This window comes from Cottoperca gobio, chromosome 7 (assembly GCF_900634415.1).
Source record: "Cottoperca gobio chromosome 7, fCotGob3.1, whole genome shotgun sequence".
Taxonomy (NCBI): Eukaryota; Metazoa; Chordata; class Actinopteri; order Perciformes; family Bovichtidae; genus Cottoperca; species Cottoperca gobio.
Genome location: NC_041361.1, coordinates 6,818,624 through 6,831,639, shown reverse-complemented (window position 1 = coordinate 6,831,639; position 13,016 = coordinate 6,818,624). Strand labels below are relative to the sequence as shown.

General features: G+C 39.9%; 2 protein-coding genes across 3 annotated transcripts; one reads left to right on the top strand and one right to left on the bottom strand.

Moving 5' to 3' along the window:
* Positions 1-496: 496 nt before the first annotated feature.
* ssuh2rs1 (ssu-2 homolog, related sequence 1) lies at positions 497-5,572 on the bottom strand. Of its 2 annotated transcripts, XM_029435015.1 has the most exons (14): positions 5,365-5,572; positions 5,241-5,273; positions 5,085-5,149; positions 4,245-4,349; positions 3,651-3,726; positions 3,351-3,480; positions 3,141-3,201; positions 2,905-3,026; positions 2,761-2,823; positions 2,586-2,668; positions 2,376-2,468; positions 2,113-2,218; positions 1,179-1,286; positions 497-1,043 (listed from the first exon to the last, which is right to left on the bottom strand). In XM_029435015.1, exons 4-14 carry the CDS (start codon positions 4,345-4,347, stop codon positions 903-905), a joined length of 1,086 nt encoding a protein of 361 aa, XP_029290875.1. In that variant the 5' UTR covers positions 4,348-4,349; positions 5,085-5,149; positions 5,241-5,273; positions 5,365-5,572; the 3' UTR covers positions 497-902. The 2 variants fall into 2 exon arrangements, with proteins under 2 accessions (XP_029290875.1, XP_029290874.1); XM_029435014.1 differs by lacking the exons at positions 5,085-5,149; positions 5,241-5,273; positions 5,365-5,572 and adding an exon at positions 4,593-4,776.
* Positions 5,573-5,790: 218 nt separating this feature from the next.
* On the top strand, positions 5,791-8,546 carry rpl32 (ribosomal protein L32). The gene is made up of 4 exons (XM_029435016.1): positions 5,791-5,850; positions 6,523-6,623; positions 6,723-6,904; positions 8,383-8,546. Exons 2-4 carry the CDS (start codon positions 6,528-6,530, stop codon positions 8,510-8,512), a joined length of 408 nt encoding a protein of 135 aa, XP_029290876.1. The 5' UTR covers positions 5,791-5,850; positions 6,523-6,527; the 3' UTR covers positions 8,513-8,546.
* The last annotated feature ends 4,470 nt before the right edge of the window (positions 8,547-13,016 follow it).

Genomic DNA, 13,016 nt, shown 5'->3' with positions numbered 1-13,016 from the left:
CACCAAAGCAAATCAATACTATATCATCAATTTCATTTTATTACTTGCAAAATCTCCCATTCATAAATCTAAATTCAATCATAAACCATAGGAAAGCTATCAAAACCTTGAATCTCTGCACATTTTTTGTGAGCTGATTAGTGATTTATGTGAGTGCTCTGTTGCCCTGGCAATATCTGTTTATGTATGTTTTATGTGTTTACCATGCGGTTTGTTAATCAAATGTAATGAATAAATACCATTCATTTCCAATTCCTTGTTTGTGTTGGTCCTGTAACCATAGCAAATGGCTATGGAAGGTCTAGGCTAGATTTGTTATTAATAATACAGACTCTAATTTCACTTTATGCCTTTTGTTTTCTTTCTATTCATGTAATGGCAATACAATGAAATATTATATTCTAATCATTCTTTTAGAAAAATGTAATATCCACTAATCCATTTATTGTATTATGCATGTATTCTGTCAGCTATTAGATTTTACATATTAGAATTGTTTTAAAGAAGAAACAAAATACCATTTATTGATATTGAAGAATTACATACATTTAACAGATCTTTACATTCACATAAGAAAAAAAAAAAAGATTAGTTTTGTCATGGGAGCAAACAGATAAACAAATATTACCGCTGCAAAAACATAATACTATAAGTATCAAATCGTTGGTAAAAAAGAAAATCACTGCTGCTTTTTTTAGTGCTAAAAAAGGTTCAGGATTCAGAGAATATAGTCTGATTAGTGTCTATATTGTGACAGTAAGCAATTATTTTCTGTGATGCATGAATACAAATGGCACGTAACAATACAAATTAATGAACATCAACTGCCCACATGTCAGGGAACTCTCCATTAATCAGTAGATCAGTTAGAGATCTGAGACCTTCATACACAACCATTGCAATTACATTACTGTACAGCAACAGGTAGCAGGATAGTTATCTGCATTCACTTGGAACTCATTCCCGTAAACAAAGTAATTGTTCAATTTGCCTTTCCACGAGTAGGTTACCTTGGTGACGGGGATCAACTCTATGGTTTGACGCTGAAAACAAATAGAGCAGATAGGAGCATGTTACGCAAACACAATATTGGAGACATTGATCACAAGTATTGTCCAGTCATTAAGTTGACAAAATATCCAAATAGTAGGCTATAAGTAGAATCTGTGCATTGTTACCTGTTGTAGAATGCGTGACGTCCTGGAATACTTTCCCTGGTGTTCATTGACAAGGCGCTGTGCAGCATTTACCACTGTAGTGTCTGGGAAGCCCATCACTGGGTATACCTGCAACATAATAATGAGTGCTGAATCACCATCTCTATTGATGACATTCATTTATTTCAAGAAGGATAACAAAACTTGTGTTGGACAATTATGACCTCTGAATATAATAATAATAATAATAATAATAATAATAATAATAATAATAATAATACAGTTAACAGGGGGCTAGCAAATGATAGTTGAGAAGAGGTGCGTCTTGAGGCGGGACTGAAATACGGAGAGGGACTGAGAGTCACGGATGTCTTGGGGGATGGAGTTCCAACATATAGGCTTAGTATTAGGCCTAACATCATGTCAACATAGTGAAAGGAGTGTGTCAGCAGCAGCAGCTTCAGTTCTCTATCAGTGTCACACAGGATGCATTCAGCCCCAGTGCTTCCGTGTGGTCACCCACATTTTGGATGAGCTGATAGCCCAAAACACAATAACTGTATCTACACGCATACAACTGAAAAACTGAAGAAAATACACTTGAAGCCTAAAAGGACGTTTCAGGTCACAGTTAACCTCGTAAAGCACAAGTGTAACACAAGCTATACAGTATGTGAGGCGTGTAGACCATTGAATTGATTAGAATGTGTCTGAAACACATCATGAGTTGACAGCCTGTTTGTGTAGATATATATGCAACGGTAAATGTGTACCACTAACAAGCATGCATAGTTGTGATGCATTAGAGCAAAACTGATGAGTCAGGCAAAAAAATTCTCACGGAAAATTTAAGCCATCTTAAATTTTCTATGTTGTACGTTCTATGTATAAAAAAACAAAAACATAATCCTCCCATATCTTGTGCCCCCTGAAAAAGTGAGAAACAATATTTTACCAGGTACTGAGAGTCCCTGAAAAGCTCCTTGCCAGAAACGTCGCTGAGGTTTTCCGCATGCAGTCCACTTGACTGTTCCACAACATAGCTATCAGAGTTGTTGGTCCTGAAAGCATGTACATAAAAGAAGAAATACGATTTAATTTTACAACGGTACGCTAATTACCAATATAAAGTAACTATAAATGTCGATGACCATCAGATTGTTAAGAAAGAATATTCATTGCATTAGTTATGTCAAACATGTTTGGCAGAAACGGCACCATTTCACGGTGAGTTTGATGTAGACCAGAAGCTGTTGTTTTCCTTGACATGTGGCACATTGCTTTGCTCCTTGCCCTTGACAGTGGCTGCAACTGTAAACAAAATGATGTTAAATAACTATCTTTTAAGAGAGTTGTATAAACCATATTGTTTATAAATTGCACTTTTACTTTATTAGAAAGCTATGACATGCAATGGGTAACACTTACTTTTCCCTCCCTCTGCCACTGCAGTGGTTGCATCGATCATCTCCATGGCGGTAACCAGATCCATTGCAGACCCAACAAACTTTCTGACAGGAGCAATGAAAGAAATCATATGATCAGATGATGATCATAAAAGTCTAAAGTAACCTACTAAATGTGGTTTGTGGAAATGACTTACATTACCAGCGCCAGCACAGTCTTTGCAAGGTTTTCGCCCCATTCCGACACAATCGTGGCAGGGCTGTAATTTATTGTTTCTTGTCAGGAATAATCTTTAATTACAGGATTTTTTTCTTCCTCAAACATGTGTTATCTAATTTACCTTCATGGACGACGTGTAGGGAACCTTCATAATCTGCTGGTCATCCACATAAAAGGTGGGGGTTTTTGCAAGAATGTCCCATGGTCCTGGAGGTGGTTGGGCAAAGGCATCCACTGGCTGGCCTAATCCAAATAAAACAAAATATCAGATTATCAATGAGCCCTAAGTAGCTTCCTGAAAGAAGAAAACAGAGAATTCAACTCATGTATCTAATGCACAACGTAATAGTACTGTACCTCTGTATGGCTCGTGACTCCACTCTGTAGATCTTAATTCAGTAAAGGTTTCCAGGCGGTACTAAAACAAAGCAGAGGTGAAGAAACAAACACAACACATGTTTATTTTGGTTACTCATGCATTGGTCAACCAAAACTACAACACAAGAAATTACTTCTATTGATTTTCCTGTATTGCTAGCACGTTATCCAAACACAATCACCTCTTACCCTGTACGTATTGAATGCATCCATTTTGGTGATCACGCCATCCTTCGCTGGTGCTGAACTGTAGCAGCACTTGCTGGAGGCAAACAGGGCAAACGCCTCCCGGGCCGTATCTTCAGTTATAGATGGGATACTATCCGCAGAGTGGAAATGAGAAACAGTATGTTTTGCAATGTACTCTTAAAAGAGGAAGTAATGATTGTAATAGTGCCTAAAGTGCTTAGAACATTACAACACTTCATGAAAAATGGTTTGCAATACCATTAGTAGTCATTGTATAAAAAAGGAATTAGTTTTTCTCACTTCCAATGTGGCTGTTCAGGTCCAGGCTCAGGCTGAGGAACTGGGAAAGCCGGCATTGGAGGGGGAAGAAATCCACCTACAGCAGATAATGCATTTCTTTTTTGTACTGTTTGATTGCTTTATCGTTCCTAGGGCTTTTTTGCATATATTATACACTCAGTGACCACTTTATTAGATACATCTGTAACATCCACAGTTCAGCCAAAGTCAACCTTTACACGGATAATAATGTTGATTGACATTGTCAGAGAGGTGTTCATTTAACTGTATATTTATTTATTATTAGGTTTTGACCACCACATTTACAAACTAATATATTAGAAACACATTTCAATATAATGCAGTCCAGTGCAACGCCACCACGGTAATTAACATATAGTTGAATTAACACATCTCACAAAATGTTAAATAAAAACAGACCATTATAAGCATGGTGGAGAAGAAAACCGAATATGTGGCAGAGCTGTTGTACTGGATTGATTTAGATTATATGTGTTTACCTAATAAAGTGGTCAGGGAGTGAAATATGTTTGATCACAGAGACGGTCAGTGGGGAGAATATGAGCGATAATGAGAACGCGCTGACTACAGTACCTCCTCCGCCTGCCACTGTTCCTTCATAGCCAGGCATGCTGTCAAACATCCCGGCCGGAGGAGCGCTGGGGCCCTGAGACTCAGCTGCGGGTGGGGCGAACATCGCTTAAACAAAACCAGAAGAACCAGTTCAGTCAAGAATGGACGTTAATTCACAACAGAAACCCTAACCCAAAATCTGCGTTTTACTACACACACGACTAGACTATTTAGGGGGAAAAACTGTTAGAAACACTTATGCATATCATTTAATCTTTTCAGAAAATCCATCTGAATTCTTGAAGTTTCCAAGTTGTAACACGCTTCTACAAGGTAACACCTAGTGACATTGTCATGAGATCGACTTACCTTGCCCCTCCATGTAAATATCCACTCAGAGATGTTTTACACTAAAGACTTGCGACAGGGTTAAACCCTTTAACAAACACTAGTGTAAAAGTATTAGCACATACAACTCCTACTACAGCTAACGCGAAGACAGCAGCCTCAAGAAACCTGCGCGTATCATTTATCCAACGTCACTTTCGTGTGTGTGTGTGTACGTGCCTGTGTGTGTGTGTGTGTGTGTGTGTGTACGTGCCTGTGTGTGTGTGTGTGTGTGTGTGTGTGTGTGTGTGTGTGTGTACGTGCCTGTGTGTGTGTGTGTGTGTGTACGTGCCTGTGTGTGTGTGTGTGTGTGTGTGTGTGTGTGTGTGTGTGTGTGTGTGTGTGCGTGTGTGCAACGGAAGTGTGCAATAATAACCATTTCTACATATCTTTACGAAATGGCTTAAAGTTTAGTTCAAAAGTTCATTACACCTCGTTTAGTTCAAAAGTTCATTACACCTCGACAGAGTTTACCTTGTCCCCCCTCTGCTGCTGGAATATAACCCAGATTGGTACTTCCATAGAGTGGGTTCTGGTGGCTGTTTAGGGTGAAACGAAAGTTAAGCGAATGAGGTGAAAAACAATATGCGCTAACTTTAGTTTGGAGTTACAAAATCAAGCGACACTTACCCCGTAACAGGGCTGATACTCCATTGCAAAGCGCTGGAAAACAACCAAAAGAGAAAATATTCATACGTGAGACTTCATACGCATATATCACTAATCATCATGTGACAAAAAGCAGATCATTTACCTTCTATCAAACCCCACCCCCGGCTCATAAAACTTGTCAGTCAGCTGTCCCTTCTTCTGATTGTTAGAAATATATATTTATAATCACTTTTATATTTTTTTTGGTTGAGCTTGAGGGCTTGCGTTGTGTAAATTAGTTTTAATGATAACGCGCTCACTCAGTCTAGAGAAGTAGCCTACAGTAAACCCTCCACCAAATATATCTGACCAGGAAGTGCGCACAAACCATTTATAAACACATGTGAAGGTGGGCGTACATATGTGAGCGAATACAAATATAACACTCACAACAACAAACATTACGAGAATCATGTTGTTTCACTCAATCGTTTTTGAGAAATAATTGTAAATTGCCGTGGACATCTGACACTTTAAAGTACGTGTAGTTCTGATAAAATACAGTACCCATGAGCCTTTGCGACTCTCACGGAAGTCCTTTTCTTTCCTTCCGCCGTCGTTGAAGTCCCTTTTGGATTTACATCGGCGGGTGAGTCGATACAATCTATGTTCATCAGCGTGATTTAGGGTATTATTTGACCATCTTGTTATGAATTATCCACCATAGACATCCACTTTATATATGTTGGTTAAAATTGACCATTTTGTAATCTTAAACCGCGACGAACGTTTTGTACTTTAGCGAGGTGCTGTTCTGAAGCGGTTAGCTTGGGGCTAACTCTCCCGTGAAATGGGGTTGTATTAATCAGTAACGGCCCCATATACAGCGTGGCTTACAGATAAGCACGGTTAAATAAGAACTGCCAGTTGTATAATGTTTATTGTCGGTATAGATTATACTGCTGAAACAGAATGCAAAAAGTAGCATGGCTAGCTCGTCAACCAAACATTAACTGCACCTTTGAGCTAGCTAGCTACCTGACTTTGGTCAACACGTTTACCCAGAGGCTCACTCGTCAGAAATGTTGATGTTTAGACCTTTTCACAGCAGATACTTTGACATGTCATAGGAAAAGCACAGGTGTAATGTTATGTATCAACCTTAGTGATTGCTGCATTCTGCTAAGTGAGTGAGCTGCAGGAACCTCAACACTAGCTAATAAATCCCTAATAGCATGTAGCACGTTGTGGTGTAAGGTGCTGCACTGACTTAATCATGCTGGTAACTTTAGTTTTTAACTATTATTATTTTTGTCCTCAGTCACCATGGCTGCCCTCAGGCCCCTCACAAAGCCCAAGATCGTCAAAAAGAGAACCAAGAAGTTCATCCGCCATCAGTCTGACAGATATGTGAAGATTGCGGTAAGTGTCTGAGATACTTGACATGCTCAGCTGGCTATTAAACGTGTACCTGAAAGTGATTTTTAATTCCTTGGATTATATTTTTCATATTTTCAACAGAAAAACTGGCGTAAACCCAGGGGTATTGACAACAGGGTCCGCAGGAGGTTCAAGGGTCAGATGTTGATGCCCAACATCGGTTATGGTAGCAACAAGAAGACCAAGTACATGCTGCCCACTGGCTTCAAGAAGTTCCTGGTGCACAATGTCAAGGAGCTTGAGGTCCTGATGATGAGTAACAGGTACATTGTTTGTGCAGATACTGAACTACTAATGTAGAGATATGATGTACCTGCTGAGACATTTGCTGCCTCTTCAGTATAATGGAGGTGAATGGAATTGTAGGTGTTAGACTAGAGGTTTCATATATATTATGTTTGCTGCTGTATTTTTAAATATAAGCTTTAAATGGATGGATTGACCATCTTTTTTTGACTGACTAGGACATCGTTTCCTCTTCGTCAGTGGTGGCCAAAATCTCAAAACTCGGCAAATAAGAATAACTACATGTCTATACACCACAAGGGCCGTGTCGAGTAGAAAGCCTAATGCCTGTCCTTGTATTTGGCACAGTGGGCACATTTTTGCAGTGCCTTTTCACTTCTGTGAAAATATCAAGATATTCAAAAATATGGTTGCTTTATTCTAAACCAAAATATATGACTAACATAGTAGAGTTGACTTGGGGTGAGCAGATGACAGTTTAAGCAACTTAAAACCCTGCCCACACTATAACAGTCCACAGGCGCAATTATGGATTGTTACCCATGTCAAAAATATATAATGGAAACTATCTGTGTTTCAAGGGAGAAGTTTAGCTTTTTCAAACAGTTTTCAAACAATTGGTTTGAGCAGGCATCTAAAAATACGAATTTGAAGAAAATAAGGATGACGTTTCTCACTAAGCTGCTTTGCTTTGTGAAATCTGGTTGACTCCGGATAGGGGACTATTATTATTTTTACCAGAGACCAGTTTCACATTTACTTCAAAGTGGTCCATGTTTTATCAAGTTCAGAGAACATGTTTGTTATTGATTTTGATCTGATTTTTTAGGGATAGTTTGGTTTAAGTATGAAAGTATAACAGACTGGTGTAATATGCATTTTAATTATTTCAATTGTAGGTGTCATGGTGTTTGAATAGAGTCAAAAACGCTATGGATGGAGTCGAATGTTTTCTGCAAAGTTTTTTTCAGTTAGTCACATTTAGTGGTTTCTTTATAATTCATCATCCTCGGTAACGTTGGGTGCTCATGTTTTGGGTTTGTCGTGTGTTTTGGTGTTAAGCTGTCATGACATCCATTTTACTAGCGTGTTTTAGAAAAAGTAAAATGTTGCTGTTTATGCAGAGAATTTCCAATTGCCGCATGATAGTTAATATTTTAAATATTAAAATCTACAGATTGAGGAGTTTCTGCAATCCATGAGTGACCCTGTCTTTAGAATTTAAAGTTGCCCACAAGAGCAACAGGAAACTTTCTAAGAAATTTGGGCCACACATGACAAAAGCTGCTTTAACACTTGCACACATTTAAGACTATTGCAAGTATCACAATCATTTGTTAATGAGTATCGAATTAGAGGTGCGTCTTAATATGGGGTTCAGATGTCCTCTGACATTCGGTTGGAACCTCGATACAATTGCACCCTGAACTGTCTCCCTGATATGTCAGTGATGGCATATTTTCATTAACTTACACCCTTCCCTCTCCCTCTGTAGGACTCACTGTGCTGAGATCGCCCACAACGTCTCGTCCAAGAACAGGAAGGTGATCGTGGAGAGGGCAGCTCAGCTGGCCATTAAGATTACCAACCCCAACGCCAGACTCAGGAGCGAGGAGAACGAATAAACTGGTTATTAACAATAAATGTTTAAAAATTGAATCGGCTCGTGAATAATTGTTCTGAACTTTATTGCTTGTTAGCAGTGTTGTCGCACAGGTCTGGAAAATTGCATGTGTGAATTTTTAGTTTTGAACTTGAAATAATTTTATTGGGGAACAAAAACTCAAAGTTTTGAATTCAGTGAGTTGCTTTTTAGGTAGGAAGTTTTGCAATGTGGACACATGACACATTTTTCCCTGGCTCTTGTGAAATTGTGAGAAGTTAAGTTGTCCAGTGTTTGTTTTTTTAATATGCATTGTCAGTATCAAAAGTGAAGTTAATTGGAGTAACCCTGGTACTGAGTAATGTTTGTTTTTTTAGTATTAAAAAAAACAAGTTTTCGTCTTGCATTAAACTAGTGTCAATGGTGGAGGGGGATCCGATTTCAAAAAGGAAAATGTGTATTGACAGGTGTTGCGGTGACCAAGAAGTTATAAATGGGTAGTTCATCAGGGGCATCATACTTCAGAGATTAGAGCTATTTTTGTAGGGGCCATAGGCGTCAAAATGGTAAGGAAATGCTCTTATATGCATGAGTTGGCGTCTGCACCCATGGCTACAGAGCTGGTTGTATTCTCCCTTGGGTGCATGGGGTTATTCCTCTCATCCTTCCAGATGACTGCATGCTGGAACAGAACAAAAGGGGCAAAGCTGCCCCAAGAAGAGAGTTGACCTATATATGGAGGCCACATCACTGATAAACTGTTTTCCTTCAGATGTGTATTCTGGGGTAGTTTATGAAAGAGTACCTGCTTTAACAGTTTGTAGGCCTCTTGTGTCGAAGAGCATTCTCGCTCAATTCTGTTTTTGATTGCTTAGACAAATGAGCAGCATTTAAAAAATCAAGTTAAAGTTCAAGTTCTATCGTATTTGCATCTCTATCCTGAAGGAAATTGTTGTGCTGCTGTGACGATGCAAAGTAAGAACAGGATAGGGTGCAAATAAAACAAGATGTAGACATATAAATAAGGTGCAGAAGTCAAATGTATGCAGTGCCAGGAAATGTTAACCGTAAGGTTCAAATTTACACTAAAGTCAATTTAGAATTTTAGATGGATAGATACTTTATTTATCAGAGGGAAATTCAGGATGTTATAGCATGTTTAGACAAACTCACAGCTGACGCTGGTGTAATATCATTAAATTAAATGGACTTATCAGTAGTTATTGCCTTGAAATGTCCGGCTCAGATGTATATTGTCTTGCGATGTTCAGAGCTGGCTCCCTGCAGAGAAAGTTTCCATTGCACTCTGGCAAGCTGTGCCCCACAGCCCTGAGCCCTCTGCCATCTGTTCCTGTAAAACTGACATTGCCAAAGATGCAAAAACATAACATTTATTTAGCCAGTCAGCTCGTGGCTGTTTGGAACTACAAGGAAGTGAGTTACCAATTCTGGTTGGAGAGGAAAAAACAGGCACAGTGTTAGATCTGAATATTTCCTCTTTTAAAAAACCTGCACCTGTTTCTGGAGCTGCTCTGGAAGACTCACCTGAGGAGACTGGAAGTCCTCCAGAGAGGGAGGAGAATATGAGCACAGCAGGGCAGACAGACTGCTAAGAGTGGCAAGAAAAGGACAGAATCCATTTTTTCCTTGTCACTGGATAGAAGATGAACATGTCAGCAAGAGTCGCTTTAGGAAAGGGGCGCCTCACTCCCGAGCAGCTCTCCTTCGCGTTCCCTCAGTCAGATTCCCTGAGGAAAGGCAGCCGGTCTGCAGGAGGAAAGAGGAGGATGTTCTCGTTCTCGATCAGATGTCGACTGGGCATAATCAGAGGGAGAACAAAAGGTATGGCCGACAAGAAGGCTGTGTAATCTTTTAGGAAATGATAATGTCTTTGATATTGTAGAACAACACGTGAGGCTTGGAAGTTTGTTATTTGCCAATTTATACAGTTTCAGAAAAGAGTTTAGTTGCCAACACAAATTAACTTGAGTTGATCTGTAATTCATTCAACAACATACATTCACTGAATTACTTTAAAAACAGAGTTAAACTGTGTGTATGTGTGCAGCACATGACTGACTGAAATCTGGGCTTTTGACCGACCTTAAGGGAGAACACAGAAGCACGAGCATGTGTGACACATCCTTATCCTCTGGCTCTTTTTGTTGTCACACACTGATGTTTGCTGGCTGACAAGTGAATTAGTCATTTTGCTTTTTAGACTTTCAATTGCAACTGGATCTGATGACCATAAGATGGCAGTGTGGACAGTTTGAGTTAGTAGAAGATTCAGACCCCCCAGTCTGTAATACCCACGTTGTCTATGTAGAATGGAAATGTAGGTTATTTTCAGAAGGGTTATTTTTACAATATCGATGTACAAACCGGCACCAAATAGTTCCAATATAGTAAATCAAATACAATCACAGTTTTCTTTTCGAGTGAAAGTCCTGAATATTTAGAACCTTTTTCAGTCTTTTTAAATTCTGAATTACTTTTTTTGTTTAGCATTCCTAGCCTCTATTTATATGTCAAGGTCACTGCAAATAATCTGCTCTCTTAATCTAATAACATTGTTAATCACTCTACATCAATAATGTTGATATCTGGTTTAGACAAAGTGCAAAAGAGTCAATTATTTTATTATAGCCCAACATTTGCCGCCCTATTCCCTGAGGTTTTTATCAGTCCAACACACTGCTCCATCTCCCGATTGTCTTTATTCTGTTGGAAATTAATTAGTCTCGCTCTGAAAGACTGCGCTCGCTCACATTGTAAATGGGGTATTAAGGACAAAAGTCTCGGAGGAAATTATCTACACCGAAGAGTATTGTGTCCACTGGAACAGCTGACTAATTAGGCTCCCTGCAACAGCAGGTAGAAACATGGAAATGTTTGTTTGTAATCAGTTTTACACATCTGTAAAATAAGCAGTTGTAGACGAGAGGGTTTGATTTCACATTGTGAATTTCTCAATTGTGTGTATTTTGGTGTGCTATACGGTTTTGTTGGTGTTGCACCTTGTTTTTGTTTTTTTCCTCTGCCTCCAAAGTCTCAGTGATGACAGCAATTTGTCCGCAGTGACCAAAACAAATGAGGCAGACGAGGCTCGGAGGGGCTGCCAGTGAGGCTGGAGGAGGGCGTTTGTTGTTGTTGGTGGTTGCAGTGGGGGTCAGGAAGTGGAAGGCGTCGAGGCTTGTGTGCATGACAAATGGGCGGACAGGTGTAGCGACGGGTCGGTCAGCAGACCCGTTGGTCCTTCTGTGTTTGGGTGTAGGGACCTCAGTGGGCCCCAGAGGTCCTCGTACCCTCCTGAGGGGGAACATGAGAAGCAGGGCTTTAGAGGAAATGCATTTCATTTTCACACAATCACTCAGATTCTAAATGTCCCACTTTTGCTTCTACTTGCTTATCATTCATATATTGTCACTTGAACACAGCATGATGAGAAGTCAAATCTGTTATCTCAGCCTTGTGTACGACAACTGCACTTTTATGAATAACATTTCAACTGCTAGACAGGCAGCTGTTCCGCACAGGAATTTTCAGAAATGCATTTTCTATTATGTGTGTGTGTGTGTGTGTGTGTGTGTGTGTGTGTGTGTGTTAGAGAGAGAGAGACACTAGCACTGTGTAGATACAAGCTCTGTAAAAATGGATGCAGTCTATGTATGTGAGAAAAACGTGACATAGTGCAGGGCTCAGTCTGATAATGAATGTGCAGGTGGTGTTAATTGTGCAGAGAGTTGAGTGTGTGTAGGTTTGTCGCGTCTAATCTTAGTGTGTGTGGGTGGGTTTGAGGATGTGCATATGAAGGGTGTTTGACTTGGTGGGAAATGGATAAAGAGTGTGTGTGTGTGTGTGTGTGTGTGTGTGTGTGTGTGTGTGTGTGTGTGTGTGCTGGGGGAGGGAGTGACGATCGTGTGTGCCTGCCTCACTGAACCCCTCTGGCAGAGAGAGAGAGAGAGAGAGAGAGAGAGAGAGAGAGAGAGAGAGAGAGAGAGAGAGAGAGAGAGAGAGAGAGAGAGAGCAAACACACTCACTCTCTAGCTTTGTAGAGAGAGGAGGGTTATGTGTGAGCTCATGTGAGTGTATGAACAGGGGATGATAAACCCTCTGGAAAAGGACGACTGATTAGTGAGAATAGCTCAAAAATGGGACCACGGCAAGATGGGAAGAAAAGGACATGAACCGTTGGTCTTGCTGCTTCGGACTTTTATAGAAAAACAGAGCTTGGTAGATTTGTATTTTTGAGGACTGAGAGAATCATTGACATCTTTTTTTTCCACCAAGTTTAAATAGAGAGGGGAACTAGAGACCGTCTGAGGATCAGAATTTGCCCTCTGGAGCTCAATTCCTCACTGGGCTTTACAAAAAGGGACAAAGGTTAAGGAAATGTTGGCAAAGGAATGAAGAAACGAAGATGGTTTTTCTGTTTTGTCTGAGCGGCTAAGACTCTTTTACCTCAAGTGGAACTTCAGCTCTCTGCCCACTACTAAAGATCAGCAAGGTTACTTCCCGAGGGT